Raw genomic sequence first — 24,968 nt, 5'->3', positions numbered from 1 at the left:
GACACTTATTACGTGAGGTGGGGTATTTGGTTCATTTGAATGCATGTACATATAAGGGAGTTGTATATGTATATGTGTATGTAGGTAGATGTATGTGTGACACTTATTACGTGAGGTGGGGTATTTGGTTCATTTGAATGCATGTACATATAAGGGAGTTGTATATGTATATGTGTATGTAGGTAGATGCATGTGTGACACTTATTACGTGAGGTGGGGTATTTGGTTCATTTGAATGCATGTACATATAAGGGAGTTGTATATGTATATGTGTATGTAGGTAGAGGTATGTGTGACACTTATTACGTGAGGTGGGGTATTTGGTTCATTTGAATGCATGTACATATAAGGGAGTTGTATATGTATATGTGTATGTAGGTAGATGCATGTGTGACACTTATTACGTGAGGTGGGGTATTTGGTTCATTTGAATGCATGTACATATAAGGGAGTTGTATATGTATATGTGTATGTAGGTAGAGGTATGTGTGACACTTATTACGTGAGGTGGGGTATTTGGTTCATTTGAATGCATGTACATATAAGGGAGTGAGTTGTATATGTATATGTGTATGTAGGTAGATGTATGTGTGACACTTATTACGTGAGGTGGGGTATTTGGTTCATTTGAATGCATGTACATTAAGGGAGTTGTATATGTATATGTGTATGTAGGTAGATGTATGTGTGACACTTATTACGTGAGGTGGGGTATTTGGTTCATTTCAATGCATGTACATATAAGGGAGTTGTATATGTATATGTGTATGTAGGTAGAGGTATATGTGACACTTATTACGTGAGTGGGGTGGGGTATTTGGTTCATTTGAATATATGTACATATAAGGGAGTTGTATGTATATGTGTATGTAGGTAGATGTATGTGTGACACTATTACGTGAGGTGGGGTATTGGTTCATTTGAATGCATGTACATATAAGGGAGTTGTATATGTATATGTGTATGTAGGTAGAGGTATGTGTGACACTTATTACGTGAGGTGGGGTATTTGGTTCATTTGAATGCATGTACATATAAGGGAGTTGTATATGTATAGTGTATGTAGGTAGATGTAGTGTGACACTTATTACGTGAGGTGGGGTATTGGTTCATTTGAATGTATGTACATATAAGGGAGTTGTATATGTATAGTGTATGTAGGTAGATGTATGTGTGACACTTATTACGTGAGGTGGGGTATTTGGTTCATTTCGATGCATGTACATATAAGGGAGTTGTATATGTATATGTGTATGTAGGTAGATGTATGTGTGACACTTATTACGTGAGGTGGGGTATTTGGTTCATTTCGATGCATGTACATATAAGGGAGTTGTATATGTATATGTGTATGTAGGTAGATGTATGTGTGACACTTATTACGTGAGGGGGGTATTTGGTTCATTTGAATGCATGTACATATAAGGGAGTTGTATATGTATATGTGTATGTAGGTAGATGTATGTGTGACACTTATACGTGAGGTGGGGTATTTGGTTCATTTGAATGCATGTACATATAAGGGAGTTGTATATGTATAGTGTATGTAGGTAGATGCATGTGTGACACTTATTACGTGAGGTGGGGTATTTGGTTCATTTGAATGCATGTACATATAAGGGAGTTGTATATGTATATGTGTATGTAGGTAGTAGATGTATGTGTGACACTTATTACGTGAGGTGGGGTATTTGGTTCATTTGAATGCATGTACATAAGGGAGTTGTATATGTATATGTGTATGTAGGTAGATGTATGTGTGACACTTATTACGTGAGGGGGGTATTTGGTTCATTTGAATATATGTACATATAAGGGAGTTGTATATGTATATGTGTATGTAGGTAGATGTATGTGTGACACTTATTACGTGAGGTGGGGTATTTGGTTCATTTGAATGCATGTACATATAAGGGAGTTGTATATGTATATGTGTATGTAGGTAGATGTATGTGTGACACTTATTACGTGAGGTGGGGTATTTGGTTCATTTGAATATATGTACATATAAGGGAGTTGTATATGTATATGTGTATGTAGGTAGATGTATGTGTGACACTTATTACGTGAGGTGGGGTATTTGGTTCATTTGAATGCATGTACATATAAGGGAGTTGTATATGTATATGTGTATGTAGGTAGAGGTATGTGTGACACTTATTACGTGAGGTGGGGTATTTGGTTCATTTGAATATATGTACATATAAGGGAGTTGTATATGTATATGTGTATGTAGGTAGATGTATGTGTGACACTTATTACGTGAGGTGGGGTATTTGGTTCATTTGAATATATGTACATATAAGGGAGTTGTATATGTATATGTGTATGTAGAGGTAGATGTATGTGTGACACTTATTACGTGAGGTGGGGTATTGGTTCATTGAATGCATGTACATATAAGGGAGTTGTATATGTATATGTGTATGTAGGTAGAGGTATGTGTGACACTTATTACGTGAGGTGGGGGGTATTTGGTTCATTTGAATGCATGTACATATAAGGGAGTTGTATATGTATATGTGTATGTAGGTAGATGTATGTGTGACACTTATTACGTGAGGTGGGGTATTTGGTTCATTTGAATGTATGTACATATAAGGGAGTTGTATATGTATATGTGTATGTAGGTAGATGTATGTGTGACACTTATTACGTGAGGTGGGGTATTTGGTCATTTCGATGCAGGTACTATAAGGGAGTTGTATATGTATATGTGTATGTAGGTAGATGTATGTGTGACACTTATTACGTGAGGTGGGGTATTTGGTTCATTTCGATGCATGTACATATAAGGGAGTTGTATATGTATATGTGTATGTAGGTAGATGTATGTGTGACACTTATTACGTGAGGGGGGGTATTTGGTTCATTGAATGCATGTACATATAAGGGAGTTGTATATGTATATGTGTATGTAGGTAGATGTATGTGTGACACTTATTACGTGAGGTGGGGTATTTGGTTCATTTGAATGCATGTACATATAAGGGAGTTGTATATGTATATGTGTATGTAGGTAGATGCATGTGTGACACTTATTACGTGAGGTGGGGTATTTGGTTCATCATTTGAATGCATGTACATATAAGGGAGTTGTATATGTATATGTGTATGTAGGTAGATGTATGTGTGACACTTATTACGTGAGGTGGGGTATTGGTTCATTTGAATGCATGTACATATAAGGGAGTTGTATATGTATATGTGTATGTAGGTAGATGTATGTGTGACACTTATTACGTGAGGTGGGGTATTTGGTTCATTTGAATGCATGTACATATAAGGGAGTTGTATATGTATATGTGTATGTAGGTAGATGCATGTGTGACACTTATTACGTGAGGTGGGGTATTTGGTTCATTTGAATGCATGTACATATAAGGGAGTTGTATATGTATATGTGTATGTAGGTAGATGCATGTGTGACACTTATTACGTGAAAATATATGTGAGTTTAGGAATTGAATATGCACATGCACTCGGATGTATGTGTATTTTTTTCTTATGTAATTCTGTGTGCATTTGTGCATGCCTTTACGTGTGTGAGTGTTTATGTGTAAGTGTATATATTTGCATATGTGCATGTATTTGTGTTTGTATGTGTTTGAATGAGTTTGTGCATGTATGTAGGTGTGTACGTTTTAGGAAGTCTATTTTATGACATAAATAATTCATGGGGTGCCCACAGAACAGCGACAATCCAAACAATAGCGCATCTATTCATTCTTAATAATTCTGGCAGATTCGAGCGTGAATATCTGGTCGCTGGTGGTTTCCGTTAACGGAGAATACTTTTTCCCTTTAGATATTGTATATTTGTAACACACGGTTTACCAGTTCACTGGTGTAAGAGGACATTCAGACACCGCGTAGTTTCAACTTCGTTGTGTCTTCTCAGTCGAAACCCTAACCCTAACTCTGCCGGACTGATGAACTAGCAAGATCACGAGCACCTGTCTATAGAAATCAGCCCCCAAAAATACTATTATTGATGTGTGTTCAAAAAACACATGATTCACTGGTGTAAAGGGACTTCGAAATGCATTGTCTAAAGAGAGGAGTTGTTCTCAGATGATGAAAAGAAATACACTGGTCAGACATTCACATGGGTATGCGGAGTTTTTGACTGGTAGCACTTGCATACTCTTTTACTCTTTTACTTGTTTCAGTCATTTGACTGTGGCCATGCTGGAGCACCGCCTTTAGTCGAGCAAATCGACCCCGGGACTTATTCTTTTGTAAGCCCAGTACTTATTCTATCGGTCTCTTTTGCCGAACCGCTAAGTAACGGGGACATAAACACACCAGCATCGGTTGTCAAGCAATGCTAGGGGGACAAACACAGACACACAAACACACACACGCATATATATACATATATATACATTTATACGACGGGCTTCTTTCAGTTTCCGTCTACCAAATCCACTCACAAGGCTTTCGTCGGCCTGAGGCTATAGTAGAAGACACTTGCCCAAGGTGCCACGCAGTGCTTTCGTCGGCCTGAGGCTATAGTAGAAGACACTTGCCCAAGGTGCCACGCAGTGGGACTGAACCCGGAACGATGTGATTGGTAAACAAGCTACTTACCACACAGCCACTCCTGCACCTTGTGCGAGTTGTTTGCAAGACATATAAAAGAGAGTTGTGTGTGTGTGTGTGTGTGTGTGTCGCGTGGTTCTGACGAATGATTTGTCATTTTGTGTACATCGTTTATTGCTACGTTATTACAAAGGTGTTTTTAAACAATACAAGTAGAGTTAATCTTGTGTGAATAACGTATTTTACGGGTTCAGAAGATCTTCATCAGAAATTCGATAACTAGGTTGATTTTCACATCGATGAATAATTCATGTTGCCGTTTTGATTCTTCTTCCTTCTCGCCGCGTTGAAAATATGGAGCAGTGAGAACAGCTGTTAGTCCGAGTCATGCTGAGTTTCGTATGTAGCTGTGAAAAAAAAAACCAGCTATTAGTGAGGAGAATTCACCAGGGACCGAATTCACCCTGGCTTTTTCTCGCACTTTAAATGCAGTATTTGTAACGTCTATTCACGGTAAGCTCTTGTGATTGTCACCAGATCAGTGCTTTTCAAACTTTTTGCTGGAGCGGAACCCCAAGGAAACATTCCACTGGCTCGAGGAACCCCTGTGCAATAATTTAATAGTCTTATACACACATATCTGCACAGGAGAATTAAAAATTACTGTCGATTTTAGCATTTTTGTAACTTCTTGCGGAACCTCTGGACTGTACTGGCGGAACCCTAAGGTCCCGCGGAACCCTGGTTGAAAACCACCGCACCAGACTATCACGTGGACAAAGAGTTCTGATTCGTAGAAATGGGGTCTGCATACATGATAAACTCGTGAGTTACATGTGGACGAAATCAACTGTTATGTCAGTCCCCTGTCGTTCGAGACAGGGGACGAACAATAAACTATGAGGAAAAGAGAGAAAAATGAACAGCAGAACAACACAACTGCAAAACGAATATTTAACCAATGCCAAAAAATTGTCTGTGGAAGGAAAAAGTTCACAACAGTCTACGTTGGAATTAAAACTCAGTTTATGTTATTGCAGATATTTGTCTTGTTTGCGTTTTTTTTTTCTTTTTACATTTGTTTGTGCATTGCTTTTAAAGTTAACTAAAATTTTTGCTCACAAGATAGTTTGGTGACAATCACAATAACTTTCTGTGAACGGAGGCTACAAGTAATAGGTGTTGTGTGTATATATTGTCAGCCAATGCACCCTTCTGTCGCTTCGTGTAATTCCGTCAGAAGTAGGTGTATTTACAGGTGTGGTGACAGTGGACGGTGTGTCACATGTGGTGGAGGCGCAATGGCCCAGTGGTTAGGGCAGCGGACTCGCGGTCATAGGATCGCGGTTTCGATTCCCAGACCGGGCGTTGTGAGTGTTTATTGAGCGAAAACACCTAAAGCTCCACGAGGCTCTGGCAGGGGATGGTGGTGATCCCTGCTGTACTCTTTCACCACAACTTTCTCTCACTCTTACTTCCTGTTTCTGTTGTACCTGTATTTCAAAGGGCCGGCCTTGTCACTCTCTGTATCACGCTGAATATCCCCGAGAACTACATCAAGGGTACACGTGTCTGTGGAGTGCTCAGCCACTTACACGTTAATTTCACGAGCAGGCTGTTCCGTTGATGGGATCAACCGGAACCCTCGTCGTCGTAACCGACGGAGTGCTTCCCCCCAGTGTCACATGTATGCGTAGGAGGTTTGAATGTGGTAGAAAAAGGAGTAGTCTTGCTGACAGGGAGACGAATCGGTAAAAGCCTGCTTGAATCGATCAATGCTGACAGTCTGGTGCTTTCCTTGAATATCCAACGCCACAAATTTGGGTTTCACTTTCAATACACGATGTCTGAAGAGGATTTTAATTGCGTCATTATGTATGAATACATGAGTCCATATATGACTATCTGGTAGAACGAAAGTCTTAGTAGATTGTGGCCTCATTACCGACGGAGGTAGCTCCGTCATGTATCGATGAACATAATCTGCTAGATCCAAAATGTTGATTGTCTGAAGCTGTAACTGAAACCATTTGACAAAGTAGAGTGAGAGGGGAACCGTAAGATAGTTCTGCGAATATCCCAAGTCATCCTTAGCAGCAGACTGAAGACCTAATAAAACAACAGGTAAACCTTTCAACTAACGTTCTGACTCGGAATAAGCACGAAGAGCTGCTTTCAATTGATGATGAAAAGGCTCAATCATTCCGTCAGATATGGTGTGATGCGTCGGGTGCCTAGAATGTTAGAAAGGTCGACAAGATAGGCAGGATTCAAACAGACGACCTCTGTCAGTCGTTATGGTCAAATGAACTCCAAAACGTGAAATCCATTCGGCCATGAAGGCCTTTGCAACGGTGAGAGACCTTTGCAACGGTGAGAGACGAGATATCTTTAATTGGCATGTATTAAATCGATCTTCGGAAAGACAGTACAACCATGTAAAGATGCTGAAAAATCGTGAATGTGTGGGATGGGATATCTGTATAGTACTGTCAAAGCATTTAGCTGCCTGTAGTCCCCGCACAGACGCCAACTCCCTCACCCTTTTTAGAGATAAGCTGAAGCGGAGAGGACCAATTACTGCTAGAAGGTCGAAATATATCAAGGTCCAACATATGACCGAACTCTTCCTTAGAAATTTTTAGCTTGTCTGGGACGAGATGAAACAGGGGGACCTTTCGTAATGATATGATGATATGATGAGTAACCGAGTGCACTGGATTCTTATGGAACATAGTACGAGTAATGCTCGGAAACCGCTGAAGAATTTCGTGGAAACGGTCGGAAAAAGACGGAACAAAAACAAGTGGACTGACGATAAAAGTCCCTGAAGAATACCTTGTGCTGATAACTCGGTCCTGGTATCAATTAACCTGTAGGAAATACGACCGTACGTAAGGAGTTGGTGACAAATGTCTCCTTTTTAACGCCGCACGGTCACTCCTAACAAAATTAGAGAGCCAAATACATGATATAGAATACAGTGCCAAAAGGAATAAATGTTTGAGAGAGAAGAAGACTATTCACAATGTGTACAGAGAGAGTGTGTGTGTGTGAGTGCTAGCATAGTGTTGTGCATGAATGCGTGCGCATAGTATTTGTGTCTGTGTGTTCGTGTGTGCGACAGAAGGTACAAATAAAGGTGCATGCATATAACAGAGAACAGAGCATAAGATACGTCTCAGCATATTGAGTTAAGATTGGAATGAGTTTACCAGTTCATAAGGTACACAATAGTAAGTTCTATAACAAGATGTTGGGGGTCTCGAGGCGGAAGCCAGTTGAGCGTATGTGCAACGGTTGGCGCCTCAACGCCGAGCCGAGTCTCTTGATATTGTAAGTTCTTTAGGTAGACTGTTTTCCTTGGTGAAAGATTCACACAAACAGCGTGAGATAAATCTGGTCGGTGTTAATGTGTACTTGTTGAAGTTGACGGAGATGGAGACGACGATGGTGATGACGGCGGCGGAGATAGAGAACGTTCTGTCTGTCGCTGGTATATAATAGCGTCTTCATAGCTGGAACAATAGCATGGTTGGCTGGCTTGTAGTCTGTCGCTGGAACTGGACATGGCTGAGCAGCTCTGTGGTCAGTGACTAGACCATAAAAGGTCTAAAGCCGAAAGACGGTGAATAGAGAAAATGCTAGCTTATTTAAGGAGTTAAACTGGCTCAAAGAAGGGCATCTGAAACAGTGTCACGAGGCTGTGATTGGTTGACTTACACTCTGGCGCGAAATAAATAGAGAGACAAACCGCGCCAAATGCCAACCAATCAGAGCAGTGGACACAACAGGGTCAAACTAGCCAAAGATGGTTGTAATCTCAAACGAGATCATTCTTATTGTGTCTGTCTCTCAAACAGTGAGGATATCAGATACGCTACAAACCGCCTGTGCCTTAAATCGATTAAAAGACAAAACTGGTGCAAGAAGTCAGCTCTAAGGATAAGGCTATGGTAGGGCTGCGATGATGATTCAACCAGAGATTTCGTCGCATTCAACCTCTGGTAATTTGGTTTTCCTGGCACTCGGCACTGGAAGATCGTCTTGTAATTTCTACGGCCACCGGATTTCGCACTGACGATATCTTGGGAAATCCAAACGTCGGAGCTTGTCTATAAGAGCCTGTATCTTCTCATCAGTGGAATTACGAAATCATACTATCTCTGAAGATATTGATGAAATAGTGCTGCTTGCATCTTTACAGAATCAACTGACAGACAGATTTAACTGCTATTTTGAGCAAACTAGAAATTCAGCACGTCACGTCTAACGTGGTGGTAAAACGTCGGTGATATTTATAGGTAAATTGTTGTTGGTTTGTTGTTAGACGTAGCGTGTCAACTGTATTTATATATATGTAGAAATCGCCGGCGGACACCAATTGTTGTAGTGCTGGTTGTATTTCTGCGTCGGGGTTACCAATTGTTGTGTTGTTATGATGAAAGACTTGTTATCAGTTTATATACATTATTTATTGCTACGTTATTACAAAGGTGTTCATGCAATACAAGAAGAGTTATTCTTATATGAACGATGTATTGTACAGACGCAGATCTTCATCAGAAATTCAATAATTAAGCTGATTTTTCACATCGAAGCATATTCGTGTCGCTGAGTTGATTCCTCACATCGAAGCATATTCGATTCTTTCACATCGAAGCATATTCGTGTTGCTGTGTTGAATCTCGCCGGGTTGAGTATGGAGTTGTAAAAACAGCTGTTAGTCCGAGTTGTGCTGGGTTGAGTATATAGCTTTTAGTGAGAAGAATGCACCAGGGACCTAATTCACTCTAGGTCCAAATTCACTCAGGCTTTTTTCGCAATAAAACCGCTGTACTTGTTGCCTCCGTTCACAGAAAGTTATTGCGATTTTCACCAGACTATCATGTGAACAAAAAGTTCTGATTGGCTGAAATGGGATCCGCACGCACGATAAAATCGAGATTTCCACGTGGTCGAAAATGGGGTCGAAATCCACTTAACGTTCTGAGCTTAAATTCCGCTGAGCTCGGCTTTACCTTTCATCCTTTCGGGGTCGATAAAATAAGTACCAGTTGAGTACTGAGGTCGATCTAATCGACTTGCTCCTTCCACCGAAATTTCTGGTCCTGTCCCAAAATTTCCGAACCAATATTAAGCAAGAAACTAAACACGAGCAACAATCGCAGCATTAACAACAACAATATCAATCATAAGAATTTATAAGAATTTCAATAACATGAGCAACATTAACATCAACATCATCACCGTCACCACCAACAACAGCAGCCGTTCAATAATTTGGACCTGGAGATCTCCATTTCCAGCGACTTCGAGGGCCACCTCCCAGTGGTGTCGGGCGTCAACGAAGAGCCCTCGACTACAACAAGACGACCAAAGTTTTTTTTTCCAATGTCTGGGGTCTCCCGCCCCTACAAGACGACCAAAGTTTTTTTTTTCCAATGTCTGGGGTCTCCCGCCCCTACAAGACGACCAAAGTTTTTTTTTTCCAAGGTCTGGGGTCTCCCGCCCCTACAAGACGACCAAAGTTTTTTTTTCCTAAGGTCTGGGGTTTCCTGCCCCTACAAGACGACCAAAGTTTTTTTTTCCTAAGGTCTGGGGTCTCCCGCCCCTAAGCCCTAGACCATCACCTAATCACCCTTACCCGTCTTGTTGCTTAACAACAACAACAACAACAACAACAGCAGCAGCAAAGAAGCAACTTCTGCTATTTCCGTTTTGGCCCCTCTGTTTCCATTAGAAGAGCTGGCGGGAAACAACGGTGGAGACAAATGATGGGGTGAGATGGGAGTGAAGTGGGGATACGGTAGGATTACATGCTGTGTGTCTTTCTGCCAAATGAGGGATTGGTGAGTGTACAGGACATTAATAGAAGGATTAAGGAATGAGGAAAGACAGGGAGAAAGAAAGGAATTTTACTGGTGGCAGTCTTTTTTTTTGGGAACAACTTCTGCATTATACTTGATTGACAAACTACATACACTCACACACACACACACATATACTCACACATACTTACATACGTACATACTTACATACATACATGTATACATACATACATACACACAGATATATATATATATATATATATATATATATATACATACACACACACACACACACACACACACATATATATATATATATATATAATGTGTATATATATATATATATATACATGTATATATATATATATATATATATAATATATATATATGTATATATACACATGTATATATATATATATATATATATATATATATATATATATATGCACACAAGCATACATATGTAAATGCATGCCACGTAGATATGTACACAAACATACATACATACGTGTGTTTGCATGTATATGTATGCATGTATGTATGTATGTATATATATATACATATATACACACAATCCATGTATGCTAGTGGGTGTCTATGTACGCTTAAACAAGTATATGTCCAATTCATAAACATATATGCATGTGTGTGTGTGTGTGTGCATTAGCATAGTGGTACATACACATACATACATTTGCATACACACAAATGCACATATTTGCTTTTGGCATTTGAAAAATCCAGACACAACAAAAGATACCGTTTGGTACTTGGTGCCTCCTCGGACCATTGATCTAATGTCCCCCCCAACATCTTGTACAAAAGACAATAGACCTGGCTGTAACTACTCTGTTTACTTACACCCGTTTCCACCGCCACCTTCTCACCTGTCTCGGGAATGATGACGGCGACGACGACGACGGTGGTAGGGGTGATGGTCGTGGTGGGGTGGGGTGGGTGCCTTCCTCATTTCGTTCCATGTCATTGCATGTATGAACTTGCTTTACACCCCACAAAGGAATTACAGCTAAACGGTGAGTTCTTGTTTCACATTGTCGCTCCTTTCTGCTAATATGTGTTAAAGCAAAGGTTCCTAAGCTTTTTTCCTCTAGCGTACTCCATTATCTTATCCAGAAGTGCTGTGTGGCGATCTTTCGTCTCTAGTAGACCTTTCCGTCGATTTCCGTAAAATTTTTTTTTTTTTACATATGGGCTTGCGGGAACTTTTGAAGTAATATACATACATATACACATACACCGACTAAAAAATTTCAGTTATCTCTTTCTTTCACACATTACTCTGTCTCTTCCCACACACTAACAGAAGCACTTCACTTACACAACATACTGTCTGTCTCCCACACCCCATCAAACACACACACACACACACACATGTACATCAATGCTTCACATGCATGGTAACTTCAAAAGAACTTCCCTCATCATACAATCGCTTTCTCTTAGTCTCTTTCGCTCTCATTACTTCAAAAGTTCCCGCAAGCCCATATGTGAAAAAAAAATTTTTTTTACGGAAATCGACGGAAAGGTCTACTAGAGACGAAAGATTGCCTGTTGTGTTAGTGTATCCTGAATGAAGACTTTCGTGTAAAATAGCTGGATACCAGTGAACTGATAATAGGCTTATATTGTTTTTTATTAATTCAATTTAATATATATTTCTTTACTGCCCACAAAGGGCTAAACATAGAGGGGACAAACAAGGACAGACAAACGGATTAAGTCGATTACATCGACCCCAGTGCGTAACTGGTACTTTATTTATCGACCCCGAAAGGATGAAAGGCAAAGTCGACCTCAGCGGAATTTGAACTCAGAACGTAACGGCGGACGAAATACGGCTACGCATTTCGCCCGTATAAAGAGTTCAAATCCCGCTGTGATCAGCTTCCGAGATCGATAAAATAAATTATCAATCATGTAATGGGATCGACTGTTCCATTCCTTAATAGTAATATTTCTAGCTTTGATAAATTAAGATTTCGGTTGTACTTAAATAGATGAGATGGATTCTAACAAATAATTCAATCCTCCGTATAATTTCAGAGATACACCCACATGCCATTCTCGATTGACAGTCTGGCATGAATTTTTATTTCTATGAAACATTATTGAAACCCTTGTTCACAATGATAAGTGGTAGGTAACAGATAAGGACTCTCCACACGTTTTCTTAACAAGCTGCGTTTAGTGGGCTGTGATTAATTCAAAATTCCTGTGTTTTTGCAAATCCCTCGTACCCTTCTCTTACATACTCTGGTTTGAGAACCCTTGATGTAAAGCATTTGTTTTAGCTTGCTTTCTGAAGTCCACTGCGAGACTATAAATCGATGCTTCACAGGTTCTGGGTTCAAATCCAGCACTGGGTAACTTTTTTCTTGTGTCGAAGTGTTTGTAAATAAAATACCAGTCAGAATATCTTGAAGAAATCTGTCTTAAGTGCCTTTACTAATTTTTGAAATCTGAAGACGAAATTCTTGTAGGTTTGAAACAGAAGCGGGGAACTCATTTCTGCCGGAAGAACGCACTGAAGTTAAAACTTCTACATGGCAAGACTGCATCACCAAAAACTATTTTCATACTGTTAAATAATTTAATTAACAAAATATAAGTTTTCAAAGGCGGCGAGCTGGCAGAAACGTTAGCATGCCGGGTGAAATGCGTAGCCGTATTTCGTCTGCCGCTACGTTCTGAGTTCAAATTCCGTCGAGGTCGACTTTACTTTTCATCCTTTCGGAGTTGATTAAATAAGTACCAGTTACGCACTGGGGTTGATATAATTGACTCAATCCGTTTGTCTGTCCTTGTTTGACCCCTCTGTGTTTAGCCCCTTGTGGGTGGTAAAGAAATAGGTATTTCATCTGTCTTTACGTTCTGAGTTCAAATTCCGCCAAAGGCGACTTTGCCTTTCAGGATACGAGCACCATACTAATACATTTGTTTGTTTGTACTCCACCTGCCTTCGTCTTTTGTTTATTTTCATAAAGCTTCCCGTTACATACATACATACATGTATACATACATACATATGTATATATACATACACACAAGACAAGCAGGCAAGCAGAGCGGACTGCCACAGTTTCCATGTACCGAATTCGCTCATACAAGGCTTTAATCGACCCGACGTAACTGTAGAAGACACTTACCCAATGCGCCACGCAGTGGGTGTGGGATGACATCAGCAGCTGGACGTCAGCAGCCGAGTGCGTTGACCGGAAGCTGGGGCAACCGGAAGGGGTCAGCCGTCAGGAGTGCGCAGGGAGCGGGGAGTTGCGCCCTTTCCAACGTGGGTCGTGCAGGTGACAAGACGTGTGAGGACGTCGCTAAGGGTTTGGGCTAGCAGCTGCTATCGTTAGTGTTCGGGTCCAGGAAACTAGATGGTAAAATGTTTTTATTTTTTCATTTCGTTCCTGTCAAATTTTATCCCAAATTTTGTGGTTATAGAACCTAGCTGTTCTTTCTAGTGTGTTGAATCCCACGAGTGAATTCCTCATGTGTTTAAATGTACACTGTATTTTATGATTAATAGTCTTTGGACTAAATTTTTACTCGTTAGGTCCACTGGAAATGAAAATTTTAATTAATTTCCATTTCCCTTTGATATGATTAAGTATGTGTGTGTGTGTATATATATACATACATACAAACACAGACTTGCCAGAGAGGCCAGCAGGTTTAGGGTCTGATGATACGCTGTAAAGCTAAGAGCTTTATGGACGTGAAACCCAGGGTAATCCCATAGACCAGCCTTATCTTTTTTTTTATCTATAGTAGGAGTACTCCGTCGGTTACGACGACGAGAGTCCCATCTGATACGATCAACGGAACAGCTCGCTCGTGAAATTAACGTACAAGTGGCTGAGCACTCCACAGGCACGTGTATCCTTTCAAATACAGGTACTACTCATTTTTGTCAGCTGAGTAGAGTGGAGCAACGTGAAATAAAGTGTCTTGCTCAAGGACATAATGCGTCGCCGCGAATTGATCTCACGACCTTACGATCGTGAGCCAAATGCCCTAACCACCAAGCCACGTGCCTTCGTCTTTATCTATGTATGTATGTATGTATGCATGTTTGTATGTATGTGTGTGTGTGTACGTATGTATGTATTATATATATGAGTAAATATCCGAATGAATATTCATATAGATATTATTATTATTATTATTGAGTGAGAGAGCAGTTCATGCCATCAAAGTGACACTGGGGTAAAATATACGAAGCCCAGTATACCCATCATGACTGCCCGTCTGATAAAGGTACACCAGGCACATGCATCACAACCAAATGTGTGTGAAATGGTGATCTCATATCAAGATAAACAGCACATGACCATGCAGGTGGGGCCCAGTTAGAATTTTCTTCAGGTTGAGTAGTCCATCCCGCTCAAAAGGTCCCTGAATAAGGATTGTTTAAGGATGTTGAAAGAACCACCCATGTTTCCAGAGGTGAATTATTCAAACCCCAAAGAATCCCTCTCAACACATGGCTATGATGCTCCCCCACTACTTCTGCTCGTGATCAGAGATGCACATATCGTCAGCCACTAAGGGACATGCTCAACTGGTTAAGGTCAAACAACTGACAAGCAAATCTGTGGTATTGAGCAGAATATTTGCTGTAACCCAACTTTTATACCAAGACAAAACAATGTACATGATAACACCTCCGATCAGTTAAGATCAGAAACCATGAGAGCCACTGCCTGTTATTATTATTATTATTATTATTATTTATTATTATTATTATTATTATTATTATTCAATAGTTTTATTTTTATAGCGTGCTTTCACTTCACTACCGAGCGCAGCTCTGTGTGCCTTGGGTATGTGCTGTGATTTGTTGTGATGCTCTGATGGTTATTGTATGGTTATTATTATTATTATTTTATGTTTGACTCTTGCTTTGCATTTGTACAAGTTGGCTCCAAGTCTCACCCAGAGAATGTTTAAGAAACCATAAGAAAATTTGTCAGTATTTTACGTAGGATATGGGCAGTTCCCATGAGCACTATCTTTTGAATTTTTGCCATTTTGGGGTTTCCTGATATCTGAGCTAGGTAGCAATCAGCCCATTTTGCTATCATCCCCAGGGCACCTATGACAACAGGTATTAATTTAGTCTGCAGGTTCCACTTTTTTCTAATTTCTATTTCAAGATCTTTATACTTGCTTAATTTTTGGTAGGTCTTGACAGATACATTTATATTGATAGTCATATCAAGGAGGAGACATGATTTTTGTCTGAAGTCTTTCAATATAATGTCTGGCCTATTTGCATCTATCTTTCTGTCAGTTTGAATGGTGAAGTTCCTATTATTATTACTATTATAAATAATTAATGATAATATCAATAATATTCGTTTTTACTCAAGGCACAAGGCCCGAAATTTTGGGGAAGGGGGCCAGTCGATTAGATCAACCCCAGAAAGGATGAAAGGCAAAGTCGACCTTGGCAGAATTTGAACTCAGAACATAAAGACAGACGAAATACTGCTAAGCATATCGCCCGGTGTGCTAACGTTTCTGCCAGCTCGCCGCCTAAATAACAATAATATTAGTGACCAGTAAGCAATAATGCCGTTATATGGCAAATCAATAACATTTTATAATATATTAAAAAATTATAATAGAAATTCAGTTGAATTAGATACTAAATTGAGGCACCTTGTTAGGAAGAATTAATTTGCACACTCAGACAATATCAGGTGAGTATCAAACTCTATGCAGAATTTTTTCCCCTAATACGGATTTACTTGGAGCATATCCCCTAAAATGTCTTAGTAATGACTTCCTTGAGTTCTCTATAGGGATGATGCATTATTCATTATACCTAGTAATAGTAAAACCGTAATAGAAAGAATGCGGAAGAAAATCAGAAAATTCTTCAAAAGTTTTAACCTAGGGCTCATTTTTGAATATGACATTAAGGCAGTGGTTTTCAACCAGGGTTCCGCCTGTACAGTCCAGGGATTCCGCAAGAAGTTACAAAACTGCTAAAATCGGCAGTAATTTTAAATTCTCCTGTGCAGATATGTGTGCATAAGACTATTAAATTATTGCACAGGGGTTCCTCGAGCCAGTGGAATGTTTCCTTGGGGTTCCGCTCCAGCAAAAAGTTTGAAAAGCACTGCATTAAGGTAGTTAACTTCTTAGATTCTACACTAAATATAAACTTTGGGTTATATTACCCCTATAGGAAATCAGACGTAGTTACCAGGTATAATACTATCAATAGTAACAGGAATTTCAAAGAGAATTGCACAATTATCGGCTAATATATTTAACTCATATTCTCACTTCTGTAACTCTGCTTTATTGAAGGCGGGAGGCAATCGGGAGATTGCATTCCTTAACTCAGAAAGTTTAAAATCCGCTAAATATAATAAAAATAATAAAAGCGAAAGCAAAACCAATAGCCCGTCTAACCTGGCATATAAACCTCATAAAAATGCACATAATAATCATATTATAATTAAGAATAAAAAGTATAACAATAATAAAACAGTAACTAAGAATAGAAAAGTATGTAGTAGAATAGAATCTAGTATGTATAATGATGGGGAAAATCTGAACGGTAAGAATAGAGTCAGTAAGTGTGTGAAGTGTGCAGGTGTGAATATGGTCAGGTGTTTCAGTCTTCATTTGTGTTTGTGTATGCATGTGTGTGCTCATCTGAGCTGGCAGAACCGTTAGCACACCGGGCGAAAGGCGTAGCCGTATTTCGTCTGCCGTTATGTTCTGAGTTCAAATTCCGTCGAGGTCGATTTTGCCTTTCATCCTTTTGGGGTCGATAAATTAAGTACCAGTTACGCACTGGGATTGATGTAATCGACTTAATCCGTTTGTCTGTCCTTGTTTGTCCCCTCTGTGTTTAGCTCCTTGTGGGTAATAAAGAAACATATCTTTTTACTTACATATCTATTTATCTACACACATATATAGATATAATATGTATATATATACACATATACATACACACACACACACATATATTGTTGTTTCCAAAGAACAGCAGTGACTACAAAATCAGGGAGATATCTCAAGATATTATCAAAAATCGAATATAAATATATATTAAAACAAGAGCACTCAGAGAGTGCAAACCTCCTCATCAACATCCTCTCAATAATTAGCCAGAGATGATTTTTAAGATGAGAATATCTGAAATAAACTCGACTGCTCTCACAAACGAGAATACTAAAAATGAACCCGACCACCCTCAAAAATTAAATAAAAAAAGCAGAAAAATAATCCAGAATCTTTGTCCGGTACCAAATTGATCCCAAAATCTAATCAATTTGTGCCAGTCGCAAGGTTAAACGTCTCTGAAAGTTTCATCTGAATCCATCCGACGGTTCTTGAGATATCTTGTCCACAGACAAACAAGCACGACTGACAAATATACCTCCGCCTTTGCTAAGGATGAGGTAACAATAAAGCACCCAATGGTAAAAACCGAACAGTTACTTTGATGTCTTGAATATTCACACACATGCACACACATTCACACACACACACATACACACACACACACACACACTTATATATGTTTGTGTATGTTCATTCAAGACATCAAGAATGGAGAATTAATTGTACATCCATAAAACCTGTTTATTACAATAATTCACACTACATTTACATTAAATTTAACATGAATGTATTGTGAATTTATCGCAATAAACGGGTTCCGAAGATGTATTGTTCTCTATTTTTAGTATGATGTTTTGGAGATATACTCAGTATGCTGTATAAAATGGACAAATGGACTCAGAATTTACCTTTAGAGTTACATACTACGTGATTATATACCTTAAGCAATCTTGTCTTCCCTATCATTTGACGCGGTTAGCCAGAACTTGGATTGTATCAGAGTGATAGTAAGGTACCGGCCCAAATTCTAAATCTCTGTTCTTTTATTTATATATGTGTGTGGGGGGGGTGTATGTATGAATGCATTGATAAGTTTATATATAGGCGCAGGAGTGGCTGTGTGGTAAGTAGCTTGCTAACCAACCACATGGTTCCGGGTTCAGTCCCAGTGCGTGGCCTTACAATTTAACACACTCACCAGTAAAATTTCCACTCAATTCCTTCTCTAGTTTTCTAACATTTTTATTGCATCTTGCAACCTTTTCAATAGTTGTGACTCTTTTCATTATTCACACTGCATTCTTTTTGTTTGTTTGTGCACATCTGTGTGTGTGCATATATATATATATATATATATATATATATATATGGAGATGTACTCGCATAGCAAGTAATTTGATCTGAGATCGTGTGCTGAAACGAAAACAATTGCAGCGTGGAAGGTGTTTATAAGCCATTTAAGAAACACACAAAAGCCGTTCGATTCACTTCAACATTTAAGTTTAATTTGTCAAAATATTTTCGTCACTAAAATCCTGATGCAGCACGGATCTTTGTCAGTGAACAGGTCGCGGATTTTAGCGACGAAAATATTTTGACAAATTAAACTTAAATGTTGAAGTGAATCGAACGGCTTTTGTGTGTTTCTTAAATGGCTTATAAACACCTTCCACGCTGCAATTGTATATATATATATATATATATATGCACATGTATGTATGTATGTTTGTACATTTGGGTGTATGGATGTGTATCTCTATATGTGTGGACGTGTGTCTCTATATGTGTCCTTGTGTAAAGTGTGTGTGTGTATATATGGACACGTGTTTCAGTCTTCATTTGTGTATGTATATATGTGTGTTTGTCTGTTCATATAACCTATGTACCTATCTGTCTGTTTGTTAATCTGTTTACTTTCATATCCATATGCTTACACGTATGTGCATACATATATACATACACCCACTCACACACATACATACATCTATCTACATAATAGCCCCCTAACTATTCTACTCTACCTGTATAAACTGTGGGTATGGGTGTATGATATCTACTATGTATATTTCCTATTTAAACATCCATTGATGCAAACACAGTACTTAGTTGCAAACACACACACACACACACAAAGACACAGAGGTACACACATAAACACACACACACATGCAAACACACAAACACACACTTATAAAAACACACAAACACGGACAAGCAGACACAGGAATATGCAGAATACATACGTACAAATATACACACACACACACATATATATATACATATGCACATATATACATGCATATGCACATATGCATACATACATACATGCATGTGTATGTACACACACGCTGACCCACACACATGCACACAAACAAACAAAAGGGAGTGCAGTGTGAATAACGGACAGAGTCAAGACTATTGAAAAGGTTGCAAAACGCAGCGAAAATTTTAGAAAAATGAAGAAGGAAATGAGTGGAAATTTTACTGGTGAGTGTGTTAAATTATAAGGCACAAAAAGAGAATGGCTCTCCCCAGACACAACAGAATATGCTTCAACACACGAACTCACATAAAGAACCTTACAAACTAAATCCAAAAACGAAATATATATATATATATAATATATATATATATACGAGGGGCGTTCAATAAGTAATGCCCCTGACCCACTTCCCATAGCAGTAGAGCAACGAAACTTGGCACAGTTATTAGTCTTTTTCTACATAGGAACCACCCAGAGTTACGCATTTCTCCCATCGTTTGATGCAGCTCTGAAGACCGTTTCTGTAGAAGACACCAGCTTGGTCCTCCAGCCACGACGTGACTTCAGAAATCAAGGCTGCATCATCTGGGAAACGCTTTCCTTTCAAAAACAACTTCATGGCTGGGAAGAGGTGAAAATCAGAAGGTGCAAGGTCAGAAGAGTAGGGGGTTGGGGAAGGGGGAATCATAGCCGCACGCCTGTGCTTCTGATCTGGCGACACGCGAGTTGTGGACCAGAGCGTTGTCCTGCAGGAGGAGGATGCCTTTGCTGATCTTGCCCCGCCTCTTGATTTTGATAACTTCTCTTAATTTCCTCAAAAGTGAAGCATAATAGGCTCCTGTAATTGTGGCACCATTTGCCAGGAAATCTGTCATCACTACTCCGTCCTGGTCCCAGAAGACTGTGAGCATGACCTTGCCAGCGGAGGGCTGCACCCTTGCCTTCTTTGGAGGAGGGGAGTCACGGTGCTTCCACTGCATTGACTGGGCTTTGGTCTCTGGATCATAGTGATGGACTCAGGTTTCATCCTGTGTAATCAGTCTTTTGAAAAATTTTGACTCATCCTCTTGGCACATCTCCAAATTCATCCTCGAGCACTCGACGCGTTCTTGCTTCTGGAAAGATGTGAGCAACCTGGGGATCCATCTGGCAGACACCTTTTGCATATGCAAATGGTCATGAATGATAGTTTCCACAGACCCGGTACTAATCTTGACCTCATGGGATATTTCGCGAATAGTTATGCGTCGATCTTCCAAAATGGCAGCCTTAACTTGACGGACAGATGCCTCATCAATGGCAAAAGGGGGCGACCAGATCTGGGAGCTGTTTCCACAGAGTTCCAACCATGTTTGAATTCACGATGCCAGCGTTTTACAAGGTCATATGATGGGGGCATTATCACAATAAGTTACTTTCATTTCATCAAAAGTCTCCCGTGGTGTGCGTCCTTTCAAATACAAAAACCGGATCACTGCTCGACATTCAACAGACTCCATTTCACACTTGACTCAGTTCAAACACCTGTAAATCAGAAACCACAATTAGTTTAGAGCTGTAATTTGCCACTTAATCTATAGAGATATAAATAATTGCACATGCAAAATTTCAGCTAGATCGAACAACTTCAAGTGGATCAGGGGCATTACTTATTGAACGCCCCTCGTGTATATATATATATATATATATATATATACAATAAGTGGTCTGAAAAGTTAGAATATACAAGCAGTTAGTTTTACATGTGGATCTGGCTGTGTGTGTATTTGAAATTGAAAGGCTGTCCCACTGATGAAACTGGCCTTCAGCAAATATTATTTTTTTGATGGAAATAGTTAGAAACCATGGTCTGGGAAATAAATGAGATGGTAAACGTTTTTAATTTTCATTCCTTTCGAAAATTTATCCTTATTTGGTGGTTTGAGTTTTTTCTACAGTTCTTTCTAGCACAAGGCTTTCCTATTTGGAAGCCTCTTATTGTATTTCTATGTGAATAATATATAGTCTAATGACTAATTCGTTTTTGTGCTTGGCCACTGGTAATAATAATTTCTTATTACCCTATTGCCATATTTTCGCACGATATATTTCTTATATTTCTTATAAACGCTAACTTCGACGTTTTAAGTTTAAATTGTTATTTAACCAAAATCCTTCGACAAGATAAGTTATATTTTTATTTTAAGAAATATTGTTAAATGCTTTTCGATTGTTTATAGTTTAATATACGTATTTTTTATATATTTATTTGATAATTAGCATAAGTTAAGATAAGTACATTTATTCAATTATTATTTTTTATTTTTTATTATTTATTATCGTAGACCTGATGAGTGACTATATTTTTAAATAGAATTAATTTTAGTTCGATTTAATTTTGAATTGAATTGATTTTATTATTATTATCTATTTGAAAATATAGCCATGAAATGTGCGTAGTCTTTTTACTACAATTTACTATTTATTGTACTTTATTGATTTAAAAAGAGTTTTTTATAGTATGTTTTCTATATGATGTGAATAACATCTTTCTTTATTGAATTGTTTAATAGTGGTTTTTCTCTAAATTATATACATATATTATATATTGTGAAATTTTATTTAAAATTGTTAAATTGAATTTTTCCCTGTAAGTTTTGGAATTATATTCCCTATTATTATTATTATTATTATATATACATACATAAAATATATATATACATGTGTATATATATATATAAACATATATATGTATGTATATATATATGTATATATGTACATATGTATTTATATCTATATTAATATCATACTTTCATGTTGTTTTGTCTTTGTTTCAAGATGTGCTCAATGATTACATTCACCACCATTCTACTGATGGCTTTCGGGCAACTACGTGAGTATATAATATCACCCAATTTGCTGACTTTTCCGATGGCACGCAAGTGTCGGTGAATGGTTGAATGATTAAACCTAAGCTTCTATACTAGTTCCTCAACAGTTACAATGGGATTTTGTTCCACCAGGGTTTGTCCTTGTCAAATTCTACAGATCTTCCAGGATGAGGCTCATCTTCTAGGCTGTAGTTTCTGGAACCACCGTTGACACTGGCTTACACCTATTGTCTGATCCCCATATACTGCATTAATATTCCTCACACTTTCTGTTGTGTTGTTGCCTTTATTGAACTCATAAAGCAAAATATGCTGAATATACTCCTTTATTACTTCCATTATAGCTTTGAAAAAATAACTCTTAAAATCGAACTGCACTCTTTAAAACTTGCACTAAGAATAAAGAGAAGGTAAAATTATAGCAAGTTGACGCAGGTAGTTTATCTTGTTCCCCTCCAACTTGTAGTTCATGCAAATAAAAATACCGCATTATATATGGGACCCAATATATTCAATCAGGACTGACCAGGGGTCAAATGGCAACAACTTTTATATGAGCAGCCACTTGACATGACAGATCACTGAACTGTTGTTTTTAATTTTTCAAAATCACTGAAAGCTCTCCATTATGTGTCATTGCTGTGCTGTGTCCATCATCCAGGTCAATCTCGTTCAGGAGTTAAGGCCAGTGTTCATGACATTTTTCAGTTCTTACAAGACTGATGGAAGAGTGGGGGGGGGGGGATGATGGTAAAGAGGAATGAATGAGAGGAGAGGGAAGGAAAGGATGGAGTTAAGATAAAAGATGAAAGATTACATATTAATACTCTAGCAGTGTGCTGAAAGTGTAACTGCTAGAGTAAGAATAGCTTGGGCAAAGTTTAGAGAGCTCTTACCCCTGCTGGTGACAAAAGGCCTCTCGCTCAGAGTAAAAGGCAGACTGTATGATGCATGTGTACGTACAGCCATGCTACATGGTAGTGAAACATGGGCCGTGACTGCTGAGGATATGCGTAAGCTTGCAAGAAATGAAGCCAGTATGCTCCGATGGATGTGTAATGTCAGTGTTCATAAGCGTCAGAGTGTAAGTACCTTGAGAGAAAAGTTGAACCTAAGAAGCGTCAATTGTGGTGTGCAAGAGAGACGGCTGCACTGGTATGGTCATGTGACGAGAATGGCTGTAGATAGTTGTGTGCAAAAGTGCTACACCCTAGCAGTTGAGGGAACCTGTGGAAGAGGTAGACCCAGGAAAACCTGGGACGAGGTGGTGAAGCACGACCTTCGAACTTTAGGTCTCACCAAGGAAATGACTAGAGACCGAGACCTATGGAAGTATGTTGTGCGTGAGAAGACCCGGCAAGAGTAGTCAGGCCATAACCCGTGGCCCCTACCTGGGATGTAGTCAGTCCACCTGTGCATATCTTCCTTCTTGTGACACTTGTGAAGACCTGTTGAGGCAAGTGAAAGTGAAAATCAAAATAAAATAGATGATCATCAATGGAATTTGTATCTTTGTTACCAGTGCCGGTGGCACACAAGAAAACCATCCGAACGTGGCCGTAGCCAGTACCGCATCGACTGGCCTCCGTGCTGTGGGCACATAGCAAACACCATCCGATCGTGGCCGCTCGCCAGCCTCATCTGGCACCTGTGTCGGTGGCACATAAAGACACCATCCGAAGACCCGGCAAGACTAGTCAGGCCATAACCCGTGGCCCCTACCTGGGTCGTAGTCAGTTCACCTGTGCATACCTCCCTTCTTGTGACACTTGTGAAGACCTGTTGAGGCAAGTGAAAATCAAAATCAAAGAAATCAAAACAAATCGAAATAGATGAATATCAATGGAATTTGTATCTTTGTGGTACCAGTGCCGGTGGCACACAAGAAAACCATCCGAACGTGGCCGTAGCCAGTACTGCATCGACTGGCCTCTGTGCTGTGGGCACGTAACAAACACCATCCGATCGTGGCCGTTCGCCAGCCTCATCCGGCACCTGTGTCGGTGGCACATAAAAAACCCATCCGAAGACCCGGCAAGACTAGTCACCTGTGTCGGTGGCACATAAAAACACCATCCGAAGACCGGCAAGACTAGTCAGGCCATAACCCGTGGCCCCAACCTGGGACGTAGTCAGTCCCCCTGTGCATACCTTCCTTCTTGTGACACTTGTGAAGACCTTTTGAGGCAAGTGAAAGTGAAAATCAAAATAAAATAGATGAACATCAATGGAATTTGTATCTTTATGGTACCAGTGCCGGTGGCACACAAGAAAACCATCCGAACGTGGCCGTAGCCAGTACCGCATCGACTGGCCTCCGTGCTGTGGGCACGTAACAAACACCATTCGATCATGTCCGTTCACTAGCCTCATCAGGCACCTGTGTCGGTGGCACATAAAAACACCATCTGAAGACCCGGCAAGACTAGTCAGGCCATAACCTGTGGCCCCTACCTGGGACGTAGTCAGTCCGCCTGTGCATACCTTCCTTCTTGTGACACTTGTGAAGACCTGTTGAGGCAAGTGATCAAATCAAAACAAATCAAAATAGATGAACATCAATGG

The 24,968-nt window shown here is 39.4% G+C and overlaps 1 protein-coding gene across 3 annotated transcripts in view; it reads left to right on the top strand.

Annotated features, from left to right (window-relative positions):
* Positions 1-11,355: 11,355 nt before the first annotated feature.
* The window catches only part of LOC115219687 (acidic mammalian chitinase-like), a 31,857-nt gene continuing 18,244 nt past the window's right edge, over positions 11,356-24,968 (top strand). Inside the window, exons 1-2 of one of the 3 annotated variants that reach the window (XM_036509709.1) lie at positions 11,356-11,410; positions 22,351-22,405. In XM_036509709.1, the coding sequence (XP_036365602.1) occupies positions 22,351-22,405 (55 nt within the window). In that variant the 5' untranslated portion in view covers positions 11,356-11,410. Of the gene's footprint in view, positions 11,411-13,723; positions 13,778-18,143; positions 18,283-22,350; positions 22,406-24,968 lie in introns of those variants that run through there. The other 2 variants (XM_036509708.1, XM_036509710.1) reach the window with 2 other exon arrangements.

This window comes from Octopus sinensis, linkage group LG15, assembly GCF_006345805.1.
Source record: "Octopus sinensis linkage group LG15, ASM634580v1, whole genome shotgun sequence".
Classification (NCBI taxonomy): Eukaryota; Metazoa; Mollusca; class Cephalopoda; order Octopoda; family Octopodidae; genus Octopus; species Octopus sinensis.
The sequence above is the reverse complement of the archived record's forward strand: the minus strand, read 5'-3'. Positions and strand labels throughout refer to the sequence as shown.